We start from the raw sequence: 19,064 nt of genomic DNA on the forward strand, positions 1-19,064 counted from the left end.
GAATGGAATGTTGTTTTAATTATATACATTTATAATTTTTTTCTTTTTTTAAGAATAGAGTGTGTATTTTAAGAATGTACCAAGCAGAATCCGAATGGAAGTTATGTATTATATTGAACGTTACAACTTTAGGGAAAAGATATAAAGGTGTCATACTCCAATCAGTAACTACAGGAGAAATTTTGTTTAATGAGAAAAGATAATAGATAATTGAAACAGGACAGACGAAAAATATAAATACAATGATTCGAATTGAGATGAGATAATTAAAATAAAACTGAAAAAATTAAAAGAGGGGAGAAGCTATGCAGAAAATGTAAAAATAGTAATAAGATATGGAATAGAATATAAAAATGAGCATGGACCTGAATTTGTGTCTGTACGAAGAAATGTAACCCGGGATTATGCTGCTTTCAAAAAAGATGTTTTATTTGTATTTTTTTCTCTTTGTGAAAACTCAAATAAAATTTACAAAAAAATAAAATTGTGATTTGATGTCTTATAATCTCCATCCCCCTTTTTCTTTATCCCCAGGAAAGGAGACAGACAGACAGACAGACAGACAGACACAGACCTCTAATTTGGAGTGGCCTTCACTGCTTTCCATGAAGAACCTTCCTGGTTCAATCTTCAGCATCTCCAAGTGGCGTTGGAAGACACGTGAATTAAAACTCAGGGGGGGAAATATTGCAAGGCACTGTTGACATGCCTGAAGTAGGTGCTTTTTTTTTTTTTTCAGGAGGCAATTGGTCTTTCTGGGTTGTTTTTTTCTTTTGAAGATGTTTCACTTCTCATCCAGGAAGCTTCTTCAGCTCTGACTGGATGGTGGGGAACGGAAGGATTTATATTCCTTGCAGAGAGCTGGTCGTTTGCATTCTTTTAGAGAATTCTTGGGGGCACTTGGAGGTTTGTCTGTGTCCTCAGAGTCACCTGAGTGGTGCAAATGACTGTGGAGCCTCCTTGGAACTGCCGAAAGGACTGTGTTTGTAGACTGGAGATAGATGTCGTCTCCCTCCCCCTCTGTGAACCCGGAGGACACAGATAAACCTCCAAGTGGCCTCAACGACCATCCATTTTGCCATCTTCTTCATCTCTTTCCTTCCAACTATGGCTGCACACAGTATTCTCTGGGATCTTCCCTAACACCATCATTCAAAAATATCCATACTCTTTTGTCTATCCTGCTTCCGCTTCTTCAAAATCCCACTTGCAGTTCTTTAGTATCACAGGTAAAAACCGCTGCCTTGCGGGATTTCTCAACTTTCCAAGGGATTAAAACTATTCCAATGTACTCTGCATGGAAACTGCCTTAAAAAGACCACTGCAATGGGTCCAAAATGCCAGCTTTTGACTGCTACTAGTTGTTATAAAACCATATGACGTCCACCTGGAAGATCCTGAATTAGCTACCAGTAACCTTTCAGGTGCAATTCAAAAATGCTAGCAGCTTGGCACCCTGGCTTCTGCATTATTTCTCCAGAACAGAGACTGACTTTCTGTGTGATGGCCTTCCAGAAGTTTTTAAAGACTGACCTCTTCCAGAGAAACTTCAAGAGAATGACTGTTCACCATTTTTACCCAGGCCTGATTGAGCAACAATGGAAGACGATGCTTGTAGCTCAAGAATTGACAGGAGGGGTCCTTGATCTCTGAGCTTGGTTGGATTCTTGCAGATGTTTCATTACCAAACTAGGTAGCATCATAAATTCTGTACAATATACATTAATTAGCATTAGCCACTAATTCTACTCTAATATGCTGCCAGAAGCCAAAGTTTTGATGGCAGAAGCAAGCAAGGCAAGGAAGGAAGGAAGGAAGGAAGGAAGGAAGGAAGGAAGGAAGGAAGGAAGGAAGGAAGTTTCAGCAATGAGGTTTGGGTGGGGAGGGAGCGAGGGAGCAGTGAACAAATAAGCATGCCCAAAGCTGAAATGCCAAATATCAGGACCATCCAACAGAGGTAGCCTGGCTATACAAGCGTGAAATTATTAGTCCTCCAAAAAATTCCCAATCTTAGCAACCTTAAGACATGTGGACCTCAACTCCCAGAAGTCAACAAGGGAAACCACTGCTGGAGAAAACCACCTCTTGTGAATTTGGGAGTTGGAAGTCCACGAATCTCAAAAGTTGCCACGGTTGGGAAACCGTCATAAAGGAACTAAGCGGGGGGGGGGGTCAAGAATGCTTTTTTTAAAGTTTGTTTTGTTCGTTAGCTCTGTTAGAAAGAAAAATGTTACGTTTCCTGGCAGTTCAACATTATTGCTCACTTCTAATATTCTATCAACTTTTGCTTTACACTCCACTTGTTTCCCTATTTCTGAGGGCATATCTTTCATAAGAATATTTAAATACAGGTAGTCCTTGACTTACAACACTTCATTTAGTGACCGTTCAAAGTTACAACGGCACTGAAAAAAAGTGACTTATGACTGGCTTTCACTGTTATGACCTTCATAGCATCCCCACGATTGTGTGATCAAAAATTCAGGTCCTTGGCCACTGGTTCATACATATGACGGTTGCTGTGTCCCAACATACGACAGTTGCTGTGTGATCAATGTTTGCAAAGCCAAGGGGGAAGCCAGATTCATTTAACAACCAGGAGACTAAATTATCCAACTGTATAGTGAGTCATTGAATTACTGTGGCAAGAAAGGCAATGGCACTTAGACTTATATACCCGCTTCACAGAACTTTAAGCAGTTTACAGAGTCAGCATGTTACTGTTCCCCCAACAATCGGGGTCCTCATTTTACCGACCTCGGAAGGACAGAAGGCTGAGTCAACCTTGAGCCGGTCAGGATCAAACTGCCAAATTTGCTGGCAGCTGGCAGTCAGCAGAAGTAGCCTGCAGTACTGCAAATTCTAACCACTGTGCCCCCCGCGGCTCTCATGACTCACTTAACAAGAGACTTCAGGCTCAACCGTGGTCGTAAGTTGAGGACCGCCTGCAAAAGGCACCAATCCAAGCGTCCCAGACTCACCTCTGCGCATTAACTGTCGCGAGGAAAACCTCCTGTAGGTGTGGAGTCTCCGGTGCCGAGACAAGTTGGATTGCCACTTGAACAACTTGCCACACTCGAGACATTGGTAAGGTCTCTCGTCGGTGTGGACTTTCATGTGTTCGGTGAGTCCTGACTGGCTACTTTTAACGATGCCGCATTTAAAGCAGATGTATTCCTCTTTAGTTTGGCCGCCAGACTTTCGCTTCTTGGCTCTTTTCACGCATCTGTTGGTATCATCCAGCGGGAGGTGAATCTTCAGGTGATTCTCAAAATACGACCTGCCTCGGTATGTTTTCCCACATTCCAGGCACTTGAGCAGCTCTTTCGCTGCATGGGTTTTCATGTGCCTTAGCAGATCTGAGTAGAAGTAACTTTTGTGCCCGCACTCGGGACAGGCGTGCTTCTTCTCCGTTGGGTAGTATTTGTTTTTTTTATGAAAGGCTCTCCTCCGACGTCGGGTGCATTTCTTCTTCTGCGCCTCTCCCTGCTGCCTTGCGCCCAGCCGTTTCTCGGGATCAAGCGGGGAAGACTCCGAACTCAAGGAAGTGGCGCCCGAGGATTCTTCTCCTTGCAGGGTCTCAAAGTCGTCTTCGGCCTCTGAAATGGCCTGTTGAAAAGTCTCTATTTTGATCTCCCCTATGATTCTTCCACCTGGTGCCGAAGGGCAGGAGAAAACGCGAGAAGTCACTTTCGTACACCAGGGACCCGTACAAATGCGAGTTTTTGTTTCAGCCGAACAGTGAGGTGAAATGACGTCAAGCAAACTTTGGCCCACCAATTCATTCACACATGTAGGACAGATGGGGAAGGAAGCGAAGTGTACAAGAACACAAGCGAGCGGTCAGACGAGGAGGCCCCGAACACATAATCAGTGGTGGGATTCAAATAATTCAACGACCGGTTTCTCTGCCCTAATGACCAGCTAGGTAGGTGTGGCTGGGTGATCATGTGACTGGGTGGACGTGGCCAACTCAACATTACTCATGTCGAGGGGCGCTTCGCCTCAGCCGGCCTCTCCCAACCCTGGCAACGCTGTAACGGTTGTAAGTATGAAAAAGGGTCCTAAGTCACTTCTTTCAGTGCCATTGATAACTTTGAATGGTCACTAAATGAGCTGTTGTAAGTCAAGGATTACCTGTGCAAAAATACAAAAAGCTTCTTGGCTTGCAAAAAGCTGCCCTAAATACCAATCATTAGATTAGAAATGGAGGAATACACACTGAAGATCAGTGACACTGGAAGCTGGAAGGATCCCTAGGGAATACCAGGACCTCACTGAAGTGTTCAGTGAGACTGAGTGAGATGCCCTCCCCCAACCATGCAATGGACCGTGCCATCGAAACCATCCCCGGGGCCAAACTTCCCAAACCCAAATTGTATGCCATGGCACCGCGGGAGATGAAAGAAATGTGCCAATGCATAGACAAAAACCTAGCAAGGGGGTTCATCGAACGGCAAAGCCACAAGTCGCAGCCCCAGTCCTATTCTAAAAAGAGGGACTATGAGATTATATGTTGACTTTCGTGCAATAAATGGAGTGTGTGCACATAATTTATACCCTCTCCCCCTCATGAAGAGCATGTTGTCCCACTTAGCCAAAGGAAAGGTCTTCATTAAACTAGACCTCAGAGAAGCTTATTACTGGGTCCAAATCAGAGAGGTAGACAAATGGAAAACCACCTTCAACTGCCCCCAGGAAGTTTCCAATTCAAAGTCATGCCTTTCGGGCGGCAGAGGGCCCTGGCAGGGTTTATACAACTGATCAATGAATTGCTGCATGGAACTCTACGGCGCTGTTTGGCCGCCACTTTTTGAGAGCCGTGACTCGGTGAGCTCTAAAGGGAGTCCTGATCGTCTACCTGAACAACATTCTCCTAAAGGAGTCCGTCTACTGAACAACATTCTCATTTTTACCAAGACGTTAGAGAACCACATACCCCTAGTTCGTCAGGTACTTGAAAAGCTTTTGGCGGAAAATCAATGTCAAGCTGTTAAAATGCGAATTTCACCGCTCATGGCTAGACTACCTAGGCTACCAATTGTCAAAGGAGGAGATAGAGATGGATCCAGCCAAAGTTCAGGCTGTCCTAGATTGGCAGCCCCCTCGCGCCCACAGCTACAAAGCTTCCTGGGATTTGCAAACTTCTACAGGCAATTCATCCCCTCCTTTGCGAAAATTGCCAAACCAATGACAGTCCTCCTAAAAACATGGAGCCCAGGGGCAAAGCCCCGCCCTTGCCAATCCCTCCAGAGGGACCTCACTTGCCAAGCAGCATTTGGAACACTAAAACAGCTATTTGCAAGAGAACCAGTACTGAAACATCCCGACGGCGAACAACCGTCGTCATCCAAGCCGATGCCATGGTGGGAGCTGTCTTACTCCAAAAAAATTCCCAGAGGAACCTACAGCCCTGTGCCTATACATCCCGTAAACTCACTGACATGGAGACAGTGGGCACTATGGGAAAAGAAGGCTTTTGCGGTGAGATGGGCACTACTAAATTGGTGCCTTCTGGAAGTCTGAACTGATCATAAGAATCTGGGGGCCCTTAGGACACCATGGAAACTATCGCCAAAACAGGCCCGCTGGGCTCAATACTTCAACCAATTCAATTTCATGCTAAGACACGTATTTTCAAGGTAGTAAGCAGTATGGACTTTGTCCCACCAAGAGAACCCCCGCTCCTCAGTCAGTTTGACTGACTGGATGTCAATACTGAAAGCGCCCTGGGAAAATGTCAAGAAAGTGCTAGCTAAGGCGGCTCAGACCTATAAGCAACAGGCGGACAATCACCATGCCCCAAAACGGCTGTTCCAAGTGGGGGGAAAGATCTACCTTTCCACAAAATATTTAAGGCTAAAGCTTCCCAGCAAGAAGCTGGGACCTAAGTTCATGGGGCCATTCCCCACAGTAAAGATCATCAACCCAGTCACAGTGCAACTGGGGCTGCCCCGGCTACTGGGGAGAATATAATCCGAAGACTGGATTTTTATTGCCAGATGGCTTGAGACTACTAATTGTGTTAGGGCACTGGTCGTAATCCTGATAGCCAAGCTTACATCTTGCCTCTTGGAAGTACACCCAAAAGGACAGTGCCAGGAATCACTAAAGCAGTGTAAAAGGCTTTAAAAAAAAAGTCAAGCCCCTAATAAAAGTATCAGCCAAGGGAGAAAAACTCCAGAGAAGCAGCTCTGGCTACTCTGGGCATACTGCCAAGAACCATTAACTGCTGTTACAGTGTAACAAGGCTTATAATCCAGAGGCAGTTTTGGAAAAATTCTTAAAGATAAACAAGATTAGGCTAGAAACAACACAAAAGGCACACCAGAACGTCTCCTTCCTGGCTTTCTGACAAGATTAACCCTGTAAAGTGGGAAAAACAAAAGGCTATTGGAAGGAACTGCTCAGAAAGTTAACAAATGGTTCTCCTTAACCGGTGCGAACCAACTGAATCCCACCACTGAACTCCTCGACAGCCTCACATGGCAATGAACAAGAATACACATTCCATTTTGCAGCTACTAAGATTGTTGGACGAGCAGGCACAAAAACAGCCAGGGAAGTGATTGATGCCTGGGAAATGAGACCCCTCGTCCAACTGAGTGCTTATTTACCGTAAGTTTATCAAGTACTTACCAACAATAGCTGGCCATCAACACACCAATCAACAGCTAAAAAGCCCCACGTAACCAGGCACTATATAAATACCACACAGAGAAGAACCGCACTAGAAAGAGGTCCCCTGTGGATAGACTCAGAAAGCTTGAAAGACTAAGCCTCTGGTCCCGGTAACTGACCCAAATTGGATCCTGCCATTCATTCATAACCTTAATATTCCCAGGGGTGTATCCGGAATTTCTACATTTTTTAATTGTTTTTAATTGTTTTTAACTTGCATCACTGTGGAATAACTCTTAGGACAGGACTGCTTAGATCTGGTCCTTGGGGCCGGCCTGGAAATAGCAAAGGATCAGCCAGCGATGCCTCTGCTAGCAAAAACAGGGGGTTGGAGGTTGCTGGTCCAAATTTGGCTGCAGCACCTACAAGATGTTGGCTTGACATCATAAAACAAGACCTTGAGTGATATTTCTCCCACTCTCCATCAAGGTGGTGGTTAAGCAGACATGCACACACGTACACACTTACCAAAGTCAGGAATTTGGTCCCCCTGTACAGGCCTCTCCTGGAAGGTGGCTTGTGGTTGATCAGTTTGAGAGTTGACTTCAGGTGTAGGAACCAGGAGCCCTTCTTGGGTGGTCATATGTGAAAAAAAAAACAGACAAAGAGAACAGATGGATAATTGAGAATAATCCGCGTCCCATCTGAAAGGAAATCACTGTCAGCTTTGTAAGCCATATTAAAACCAGACGCTTTCACACTGCCACATTCTAGAGCCTGGGAAAATGGGAGGGGGGAATTTCTTGGGAGTGTGTGTGGTTAGACATAATAGCATCCTTCTTCTAAGTCAAGGTCATGTTATTTCTGCACCTGGGTGAGAGGACGTCTCAAGTTGGGGCGGATGGTGATTGGGGCATGTGATGCGATGATGGGTGAAGGGGGTGGATTTGTAGTTTTTACTTTATTGCAAGGAAACCCCGAAGTTTCAGATTCGGGATTTCCCAGATTGCCAGTTTACTATTCAAATAAAACAGAATGTTTGAGAAGATGTCTGTCTCGGAGTTATTTGTTGGAAGTGGAAGTTTTTCTGGAATGCTGACAATCACCTTTTCAGACTCCTGGTTTGGGAAAGTACAAGGTAGGTAGGGCTCCTCTAAGTCTCTGGAATGCTAATAGACAACTGATTCTGGAATTAATGACAACGGGATTTGGTAGACGCACCAATCATTGTAAAACACAATACAGGTAGTCCTCGACCTACAATGGTTCATTTAGTTCATTCAAAGTTACAGCACTGAAAAAAGGCACTTATGACCATTTTTCACAGCTACAACCTTTGCAGCATCCACATGACCATGTGATAAAAATTCAGACACTTGGCAACCGGTTCATATTTACGACTGCTGCTGTGTCCTAAGGTCATATGATCCCCTTTTGCGACCTCCTGACAAGCAAAGTCCATGGGGAAGCCAGATTCACTTAACAAACAAATTACTATCAATGGCATTGATGGCACTGATAGTGATTTACTTAACTGTGGCTAGCAGGGTCGTAAAATAGGGCAAAACTCACTTCACAAAAATCTCCCTTAACAACAGAAATTTTGAGCTCAATTGTGGTCATAAGTCAAGGACCCCCTGTACTGTCAAGATGCTTTGAAACTGGAATGCCCCAAATTCCAAGCTGGCACTAGTTTATCAGAGCCTTTTGATAACGAACGAAGTTGCTTCCTGCAAAGGCTCATGTCCCTTTGCTCCTTCTTTGTGTCTTATGGGCGGGGCCAATCATCTCCAAACCTTCCTTCCAAGTTGCGCCTTTTGTCTTAACTGCTCTTGCCTTCTGGCAGCTCTGCACATGCGCGCACTGGGAACAGGCTCCCCTTGTTCCTCTGTCTCGCTGATGTCAGATTCTGGAGGCTCTGGAGTCAGCCCATAACTCCCAGATGGCCCTGGCCCCATCTCTGTGTCGGACGCAGACCCCTCGTCCGAGCCTTCCCCAGACTCGAGGACTGGCCCATGTTCCTCCTGCCAACTCCACAGGCTGCCGGCAGACCATAACAGCCAGACTATAATGGTCATAAATCTTAGGTTGTAAAAACCAGGGCCAGAATAAAATGGGACAACTTGCCACGGCCAATTCAGGATAGGACAATTCATTGTGGGACAATTCAACAATTTAAAATAATTTAAAAATTATTTTTAATTTCTATCATTTACATTTCATTTTGTCCCTCCTTTGGCACCCTTTCTTTTAATGATTCTATCCCACCATTTCTTCCATATTAGTGTAACTCTTGTCCCCTGTCAAGTTGGCCACGGCGAATATGGTTTAATACACTGTTTCTCGACCGCAGTGACTTTTAAGAGGGGTGGACTTCAACTCCCAGAAGTTCCCCAACCGTGCTTGCTGGGGAATTCTGGGATTTGAAGTCCACACTTCTTAACAGTTACTGAGGTTGAGAAACATTGGCTTAAGGCCACCCTGACACCCTTCTCAATGCATCCAGCCATTTGAAAAAAAAAAAATATTTGCTCGGTCAGTTGTGTGAAGAAAACGGGAAGAAAACGTGGGCTCGAGTATAACAAGATGAGAGATACTCACCCAAAGCAGTGGAGCTGCTGCCACTCCCACGCATGACTTCCCAGTGAATGGGCTTCTGATCAAGGCCTAACTCATCCTTCACATGTACAGGACCCTGAAAGAGGGAGGAACGCCAGGTTCAGTTGTCGTCAAGCGTTTCTTAAAAGACACATTTGGCACAGGATTTTTGTCTTCTGACTAAGACAATTAAGAGAGCAATTTCCATTTCACCCAGAAGCAGAGTCCGTATGTAATACTAATGACAGAATAACAGAGTTGGAAGGGACCTTGGAGATCTGCTAGTCCAACCCCACTGCTCAGGCAGGAAACCTCTACCATTTCAGAGAGGTGGTTGTCCAGTCTCTTCTTAAAAACTCCCAGTGTTGGAGCACTCACAACTTCTGGAGGCAAGTCGTTCTACCGATTAACTGTTCTGTCAAGAAAGTTCTAGGTTGCTTCCCTCCTTGATTAGTTCCCATCTGTTGCTTCTTGTCCTGTCTTCGGATGCGTTGGAGAATAGCTTGACTCCCTCTTCTTTGGGGCAGCCCCTGAGATATTGGACAATTGCTATCCTGTCACCCCTGGTCCTTTTTTTTCATTGACCTAGACATACCCAATTTCTGCAACCGTTCTTCATATGTTTTAGCCTCCAGTCCCCTAATCATCCTGCTTGCTCTTCTCTGCACTCTTTCTAGAGTCTCAACATCTTTTTTTATAGTGTGGTGACCTAAACTGGATGTAGTATTCCAAGTGTGGCCTTGCCAAGGCATTATAAAGTGGCATTCACACACGTCACGTGATCTTGATTCTATCTTTCTTTTAATCCAGCCTAGAACGCTGTTGGCTTTTTTGGCAGCTGCAGCACACTGCTAGCTCATACTTGATTGTCCACTAGGACTCCAAGATCCCTCTCACAGTTACTACTATTGAGCTGGGTACCACTTATACTGTATGTCAGGATTCCAGCAATCGCCCTAATTAAATCATGATTCTTGAGCCAACCTTCAAAAAACTTCAAAGGATTTATTAGAGGTGACAATAGAAGCGACATTGTCCTGTATGAAGCCGACTCTGGCATATTAATTTACAGTCACCTGTGACCCTGTTTCCCCTCTCCCCCCCGGGTGTCTATCGGTTTTTCTTGGCTAAATGGAGAACCTTACTTTTTTCATCACTGAATTTCATTTTGTTAGAACTTCTAGAACAGGGGTGTCAAACTTGCGTCGTCACAGCGGCATCACGTGTCGTATCGGGACTTTTTTTCCCCACTTCACTAAACCAGGCAATGGCGTGACCAGCGCGTGACACATCTGGCCTGCAAGTTTGACAGGCCGGTTCTAGAATCAGTTTAACATGGCTTTCTTTTTTTAAGAGATCAACTTGGCTGCCAGATTGTTTACCAAATGAACTTTATGCTCTAATGAGCTTTAGCAGAACGTGCCAAATGATTTAAAGGTCATTTTCTTCCAGAAAAAGGCACAGCTGGCATATCGACCAAAACGGACAAGTGATGCTTTTGGTCATTGTTTCAGTCTGGGAGACAAGAGAAATCTGATTTCAGAAGCTTCTTCAAACTTTGTACCCACTTTATTTGGAAGGAGATTACCAAGCTCGGAAGACCTAACCCCTTTCTGCAATGGTGGCTCACCATCGTGAGAACCTCCATTTCATCTATGTTTTAAGGCAGAGGTGGGGAACCATGACCCCTTTATGACTTGTGGACTTCAACTCCCAGAATTCCTGAGCCAGCATGGGGAACCATGACCCCTTTTGACTTGTGGACTTCAACTCCCAGAATTCCTGAGCCAGCATGGGGAACCATGACCCTTTATGACTTGTGGACTTCAACTCCCAGAATTCCTGAGCCAGCATGGGAACCATGACCCTTATGACTTGTGGACTTCAACTCCCATTCTGAGCCAGCATGGGAACCATGACCCTTTATGACTTGTGGACTTCAACTCCCAGAATTCTTGAGTCAGCATGGGGAACCATGACCCTTTAGACTTGTGGACTTCAACTCCCAGAATTCTTGAGTCAGCATGGGAACCATGACCCTTTATGACTTGTGGACTTCAACTCCCAGAATTCTGAGCCAGCATGGGAACGATGGCCCCTTTATGACTTGTGGACTTCAACTCCCAGAATTCCTGAGCCAGCATGGGGAACCATGACCCCTTTATGACTTGTGGACTTCAACTCCCAGAATTCCTGAGCCAGCATGGGGAACCATGGCCCCTTTATGACTTGTGGACTTCAACTCCCAGAATTCCTGAGCCAGCATGGGGAACCATGGCCCTTTATGACTTGTGGACTTCAACTCCCGGAATTCCTGCGCCAGCATGGGGAACCATGACCCCTTTATGACTTGTGGACTTCAACTCCCAGAATTCTTGAGTCAGCATGGGGAACGATGGCCCCTTTATGACTTGTGGACTTCAACTCCCAGAATTCTTGAGTCAGCATGGGGAACGATGGCCCTTTATGACTTGTGGACTTCAACTCCCAGAATTCTTGAGCCAGCATGGGGAACGATGGCCCCTTTATGACTTGTGGACTTCAACTCCCAGAATTCCTGAGCCAGCATGGGGAACGATGGCCCCTTTATGACTTGTGGACTTCAACTCCCAGATTCCTGAGCCAGCATGGGGACGATGGCCCCTTATGACTTGTGGACTTCAACTCCCAGAATTCCTGAGCCGCATGGGGAGCGATGGCCCCTTAACTTGTGGACTTCAACTCCCAGAATTCCTGAGCCAGCATGGGGAACGATGGCCCCTTTATGACTTGTGGACTTCAACTCCCAGAATTCCTGAGCCAGCATGGGGAGCGATGGCCCCTTTATGACTTGTGGACTTCAACTCCCAGAATTCCTGAGCCAGCATGGGGAACCATGGCCCCTTTATGACTTGTGGACTTCAACTCCCAGAATTCTTGAGCCAGCATGGGAACCATGGCCCCTTTATGACTTGTGGACTTCAACTCCCAGAATTCTTGAGTCAGCATGGGGAACCATGACCCCTTTATGACTTGTGGACTTCAACTCCCAGAATTCCTGAGCCAGCATGGGGAACGACGGCCCCTTTATGACTTGTGGACTTCAACTCCCAGAGTTCCTGAGCCAACATGGGGAATGATGGCCCCTTTATGACTTGTGGACTTCAACTCCCAGAGTTCCTGAGCCAACATGGGGAATGATGGCCCCTTTATGACTTGCGGACTAGTTGGCCTCCTGCACCATAGCGGGGTGGGGGGTGCGTTTTTGCACTCCCCAGGCTCTGGAGGCTTTCCTCAAGCCTCTGAGAGGGCGAAAATGGCCTCCCCGGGCTCCAGAGGCTCTCTGGAAGCCAGAAGCAGGCCTGAACTTTCAGGAGGCCCATTGTTCATCTTCCCCAAGCCTTCAGTGGGCACCCTTGCACTCACCTGCATCCAAAACGGGCCTCGTGGGGACTCCTGGGAGGGGCGGGGCGAGCCAGGAGTAGGATTTGGGGGGAGCTTCTCCGAACTGCACAGAATCTTGGCTAGGGGCTCTCCCCAAACCCCTGCGACCTCCCAGCAGCCCATCCCTGAGCCTAGGTTCCCTTGTTATTATTAACACTATTAATAATTCTCATTAATTAGCAAATCCATAAATCACCCCTTCAATTTTTTTTCCATTTTCAGCCAAAAAGTCCATCCCCCCCCCCCCCGTCAGTCGATATGGCGGTTGGTCACATCCATTCTGAGTCTACACACCTCAGGGGTTCCAGTCTCAGCCATTTCCAGTCCAGCGGACGATGACGGGTGGGCTAAGACTGAGTTCCTGGTGGGGGTCATCTCACTGGCTGTGAAACACAAAGAGAGAAGTTGAGAAAGGGATGCAGGATTTAGCTTTGGTTGCCATCTCAGAACGCCAACTCATTAAAACTCTCTGGCTCATCAGTGCTATCTTAAGAAATTCTAACATAGGTAAAAGATAAACACTCTAACATATAGGAAAAATTAAACAGGAAAAAAGGATGAAGTGCAAATAACTGTAAAAAAAAATGATATCCAGGTAGGCTTACAACAGTTCATTTATTACAACGGTGCTGGGGAAAAAAGTGACTTATGATCGTTTTCCACACCTATGACCGTTGCAGCATCCCCATAGTCTCAGGATCAAAATTCAGATGCTTGGCAACTGGTTCATATTTATGACGGTTTTAATGTCCTGTGGGGGGGGAGGAGGGGTGTGTCACACAATCCCTTTTTACGACCTCCCGACAAGCAAACTCAATGGGGAAAGCCAGATTCCCTTAACAATCAGGTTGCTAACTTAACTGCAGTGATTCACTTAACAACGCTGGCCAGAAAAGTCGTACAATGGGGCAAAACTCACTTGACCAGAGTTCCGCTTAGCAACATAAATTGTGTGGTCATAACTCAAGGACTGCCTGCAGGGACTTCCAACTCTTTTTTATTTATAGCAGTTACAAACTTAGTATCCCTCCTCCCTCATGAAGCTTTTATTTTATTTATTAATTTTATTTGCCCCTTAATTCACCATGGGATTCCTCTTGGTTCCCTTCTTCTCCCATCAATACTTTTTAATTAGCAAATCCATAAATCGGCAATTTATTTTTTTCCCCATTTTCGGATGGATTTGCTCAGCAGGATTTATCTTCTTTTCAGTCAGTTGGTGCGGGCCTATTTTATGTGCAACCGGTTTGTGGTCTGGCCATAAAATCCACCAACAGGCACACCCGCTAGGAAAACAAGCCAAGTTGGTAAACAAAGCCACTGACTTTTATGTACGGGTAGCTCTCGACTTAAAATAGTTCATTTAGCAACTGTTCGAAGTTACAACGGCACAGGGGGAAAAAGGGACTTAGGACCGTTTTTCAGAGTTACGATTTTCGCAGCATCCTCATGATCACGTGAGAAAAATTCAGCTGCTTAGTAACTCTTTCAAACTTATGACCGTTGCTGTGTCCCGGGGTCATGCAATCCCCCTTTTTACAACCTTCTGACAAGCACTGGTTGCCCACTACGCTCTTTGGACAAGCTCAAAACATTCTCAAAGATCCATCTCATCCTGGGCACCCTTTTTTTTTTTTTTTAATTATTACCATCCGGCAGACGGTACAGGAGAATAAAAACCAGGACAAAAAGGCTGAAAAACAGCTTCTATCCCAGGGCAAGTAGCTCTGTTGAATTCCACTGTATGCTTTAGTTTTACTTTATTGTCACTGCACCTCGTACAATGAAATTAAATACCATCTTCAGTGTACATTATGACTGGAGATAAACACCAACACGCATCCTTCACAATATTAATTAGCGCAGTATTAATGCAACATCAGGGGTTTTCAATTCAACGTGTAGAATGTTTGTGTTTATTTTCACAGTCACAATGTACACTGAAGATGGTATTTAATTTCATTGTACAAGGTGCATTGTACAAGGTTTACAATAAAGTAAAAGTAAACTAAACAAAGTCAAGGTTCACTTAACAACAGTGTTACTCATTTAACAACCATGGGGATTCATTTGACCACTCTGGCGAGAAAGGTCATAAAATGGGGGCAAAACGCACTGAACAAGCATCTCGCTTAGCGACAGAAATGTTGGGGCCAATTGTGGTCTTAAGTCAAGGACTGCCTGTAATTCCTTCCCTGACCAACCAATTTCCTCCCCCCGCAGCCCTTCCAACTAACCTCCAGGGTGGTAGTGCTGCCTCTGCCTCCCCTCGGGCTCCAAGGAACTACCTGAGGCCTCTGGCAAAGGAACCTAGAAAAGGATAAAGAATAAGCTGTAAATAACAGGCCCGCTGCCTTTTCTGCTTTTTCAGCAACGGTCAGCAGTGAAAACGTGACATGGGGATTAATATGGACCGAGTGTCAGGATTCCAGCGATCGCCCTAAATCAGGAGCCTTGAGCCAAACTTCAAAAAGCTTCAAAGAATTCATTAGGAGCGACATATTGACATGACCTGGATGTAGCCGATTCTGAGACACGTAATTCACCTGGTCAAGTAATGACCCTGGTTTCCCCCTCACACCCCTTTCTGGGTGTGTCATAATTCATATTCTCCAACGAAACACGTCCGTAGCCGAGAGTCATCAATCGGAGTCTCCAATTGGAGTTTTGCTCGGCCGGAAACTCCAGACGGTTAGTATAATCTTTGCAAGGTACGCATGGAATGTACTTTCGTTTCTGAACTGCTGCACTGCTCTTTCAGACTCCTTTTCCCCCTCCCCCCCCCCCAATTTTATTTTTGTAACGGCAACTATAAAACGTGCATAGAAAATGTTTTATGAGTTGACACCGGGTGCACGCAATGCTTCGCTTGGTTACTGAATTAATCTTTGTTCCGGGGGGGTCACGCAACGTTACGCACGCTAAGCAAGTTTACAGGCTAGCGAGACCTAATTCACTGTGCAAACACAACCAGCCAAGTCTTCTTCACTCATAAACCTGGAATGAAGGTGCGTTCCCAGAGTCTGCGGGTTGGTTTCCAAACGTTTCGCTACCAGGCCAGGTAACGTCTTCAGCGGATGTTACGGGATGTTAGCGTCGGCCGTCTTCTGCTTCTCAGGGCTTTGTGTTGTCAGTAGATCTTGTGATAGGAGGGTCATGTCAGGGGAGGGGTCTTATGGGTCTAGTGAGGAGTCAGGTATGGGTCACATCAGGTAAGGGGTCTTTGTGATCGTTCAGGTGTGGGTCACGTGAGGGGTCATGTGTGCGTTGAGTCAGGTGTGGGTCTTGTGAGGGCTCAGGTGTGGGTCACATCAGGTGAGGGTTTGGGGAGGGGTCTTGAGGGCTCAGGCATGGGTCACAACAGGTGAGGGTCTTGTGAGATGTCAGGTGTGGGTCGGGTCAGGTGAGGAGTCTTGAGGAGTCAGGTGTGTGTTGAGTCAGGTGTGGGTCTTGTGAGGGCTCAGGTGTGGGTCACGTCAGGTGAGGGTTTTGGGAGGGGTCTTGAGGGCTCAGGCATGGGTCACAACAGGTGAGGGTCTTGTGAGATGTCAGGTGTGGGACAGGTCAGGTGAGGAGTCTTGTGAGGAGTCAGGTGTGTGTTGAGTCAGGTGTGGGTCTTGTGAGGGCTCAGGTGTGGGTCAGTCAGGTGAGGGTTTTGGGAGGGGTCTTGAGGGCTCAGGCATGGGTCACAACAGGTGAGGGTCTTGTGAGATGTCAGGTGTGGGACAGGTCAGGTGAGGAGTCTTGTGAGGAGTCAGGTGTGTGTTGAGTCAGGTGTGGGTCTTGTGAGGGCTCAGGTGTGGGTCACGTCAGGTGAGGGTTTTGGGAGGGGTCTTGAGGGCTCAGGCATGGGTCACAACAGGTGAGGGTCTTGTGAGATGTCAGGTGTGGGACAGGTCAGGTGAGGAGTCTTGTGAGGAGTCAGGTGTGTGTTGAGTCAGGTGTGGGTCTTGTGAGGAGTCAGGTGTGGGTCATGTCAGGTGAGGGTCTTGGAATGAAGCCTTTTATAAGCAGAAGAACACCAACACTGACAACCTGGGAGAACGAACCTCCACCCTCATCCTACACCTGAGCTACAGATATTCCCCACTATTGCATGATTAACCGGGTCCCAGCATATCCTGGGGACCGGCTGCCTCATAAATTTGGCTCATATCTAGAATTCAATCAGCAGAAGAGCCTTCTCCAACTTGGAGAGCCCTCTAGATGTGCCCTCCTCCCACCTTCTCTACAGACTGGATGGGAAACGGAAGCATCTACTAGGAGAGGTCTCCAACCGTGGCAGTGTTATGACTGGTGGACTTCAACTCCCAGAATTCCTCAGCCAGGAAGTCGAAGTCCACCAGTCATAACAGCTGGATGAGGAATTCTGGGAGTTGAAGTGGACCAGTTGTAACACTGCCACAGGTGGAGACCCCCTGATCTACAGCGGCGACTCTTCCTTCTCCCTGCAAAGAGAAACGGAGGGCGCTCAGGTCCCAGATGTCAATTCCTCACCTGCCAGTCGCAGGTCCTGGCTGCGTGACGAGGACCCATCAGGAATTCTTCTGCCAACGCCACCATCTCGACGCAGTCCTTCGGCCCGCATTCCCGCACCCAGTTCTGGGCTTCGGCGGGCAGCATCCCCAGAAGCTGTTCTTGGATGATCATCTCTAGGATCTGCTCCTTGGTGTGGCTCTCGGGTTTCAGCCACTGGCGGCAAAGATCCTGGAGTTGAGTGTACACCCGGCGGGGGCCTTCCAGCTCCTGGTAGCTGCACTGCCGGAAATGTTGGCGTTTCATTTCCATGCGGAAAGCGTCCGCTCGCAGGATGGCGGCCTTCACCTTCACGTAGTCGGTTCTATCCCGGGCATCCAGTCTGCAGAAGGATTGCTCCATTCCTCCCCGCAAGGCGGGCAGCAGCTGGCGCACCCATTCCTCTCGGGGCCACTGGCAAGCTTCGGCCACTTGTTCGAAGGCCGTCAAAAATGCCCGAGCGTCATCCCAGGGTGCCATGTCGGTTAACTGGAGGTTTCCCCAGCCCGTGTGGGCGGGCTGCAGCGTGTTCAGAAATTCCTGCCACTGGGCTTCCCACTGCTGGGTTAAGCCCACTTCTGGTTGTTGGTTCGGCTGCCTTGGCCCGCCTTTAAAATACATCACCTGGACAATGCGCGGGACTCTTCCTGGGCCTTCCAAACCCTTTTCCATGGTCTTGCGCCTTGCCCTGAAGTGGAAAGGCGGGCCAGGCAGCCCCTGTGCCGGTTTTTTGGCGGTCTTTCGAAGTTTTCAGGGTTTTTCTTTCTTTCTTTCAAAGAACCCCATAAAGGGAAAAGGAGATGTGGAGGAGTTTCTGGAAGACAAATAAGAAAGATAGCCTGTCAGGATGAGAGAAAGAAAAAGGGAGGGAGGGAGGGAGGGAAAGAGAGAAGGGGGACAGAAGGAGAGAAAAGAGGGGGACGGGGAGAGAAGGGAGAGGGAAGGAGAGAAAGAGGGAGGAAGTGAGGGAGGGAAAGAGAGAGGCTAAGGAGAGAAAGGGAGAGAAAGTGTGTGAGAGAAAGAGGGAGGGAGGGAGAGGAAAGGAGAGAAAGGGAGGGAGGGAAGAGGGGGGAAAGATAGGGGGTAAGAAAAGGGAGAGAGAGGGAGGAAAAGAGAAAAGGAAGAGGGAAGGAGAGAAAGAGGGAGAAAGCGAGGGAGGGGAGAGGAAGAGGAAGGGAGGGGAGGGAAAGAGAAGGGAGAGGGAAGGAGAGAAAGAGGGAGAAAGCGAGGGAGGGAGAGGGGAGGAAAGGAGGGAAAGGGAGGGAAAGAGAGAGAGGGAGGGCAGTAGAGGGAGGGAGAAACTAAAAATAATTTTTAAACCTTTTTTTTATCATGCCTATGTAACGTGACTCCCATTTTCTCAAATCAGTTGAACACTTATAACAATTTTAATGTTTAGGTTGTGTGGGAACTGAGATAACCCTGTGGTTAGGAAATGGTTACAGGAAATGGTTAGGGGTGCCTAAAATTCAGAAACTTTTAAAATTCCCTAGAGGGGTGGGGGAGAATATCCATGGAGAGTCTCAAGTCATCCAGATCACAGTTGTCCCAAAGGTGCTTTTTTTTTCAAGAGGCAAGTGGAGTTTTTCTTTGAAGATGTTTCGCTCCTCATCCAAAAAGCTTCTTCAGTTCTGACGGGATTCCATTCCCCACCATCCAGCCAAAGCTGAAGAAGCTTCTTGGATGAGAAGTGAAATGTCTTCAAAGAAAAACAAGAAAGTCCAGTTTCCTCTTTGAAAAAAAGCACCTTTGGGACTTTTCTTTGGGGGGGGGGGGAAGTTTCCCAGCAGAAACATCTTTGAAACTGTGTCTGCTGCCTACCATCCTTTCCAACAAGTTCTCTTTTTGAAAGAAGCGGCAAATAAAATGAATTAAAGGGCTAAGCCCGTGATAGCAAACCTATGGCA

At 46.9% G+C, this 19,064-nt stretch overlaps 1 protein-coding gene across 2 annotated transcripts in view; it reads right to left on the reverse strand.

The window, feature by feature from the left end:
• LOC113425113 (uncharacterized) overlaps nucleotides 1–19,064 on the reverse strand; it is a 51,062-nt gene that overhangs the window by 22,146 nt on the left and 9,852 nt on the right. For both annotated transcript variants that reach the window (XM_026687100.2, XM_087952871.1), the window contains 6 exons: nucleotides 17,140–17,971; nucleotides 14,880–14,952; nucleotides 12,937–13,025; nucleotides 9,223–9,316; nucleotides 7,150–7,251; nucleotides 2,982–3,653 (listed from right to left, as the gene is read on the reverse strand). In XM_026687100.2, coding sequence (XP_026542885.2) covers nucleotides 2,982–3,653; nucleotides 7,150–7,251; nucleotides 9,223–9,316; nucleotides 12,937–13,025; nucleotides 14,880–14,952; nucleotides 17,140–17,829 — 1,720 coding nt within the window. In that variant the 5' untranslated portion in view covers nucleotides 17,830–17,971. The remainder of the gene's footprint in view (nucleotides 1–2,981; nucleotides 3,654–7,149; nucleotides 7,252–9,222; nucleotides 9,317–12,936; nucleotides 13,026–14,879; nucleotides 14,953–17,139; nucleotides 17,972–19,064) is intronic.

Source organism: Notechis scutatus, chromosome 2 (genome assembly GCF_049901735.1).
Source record: "Notechis scutatus isolate UNSWTSFEM ecotype Mainland chromosome 2, rNotScu1.2, whole genome shotgun sequence".
NCBI lineage: Eukaryota > Metazoa > Chordata > Lepidosauria > Squamata > Elapidae > Notechis > Notechis scutatus.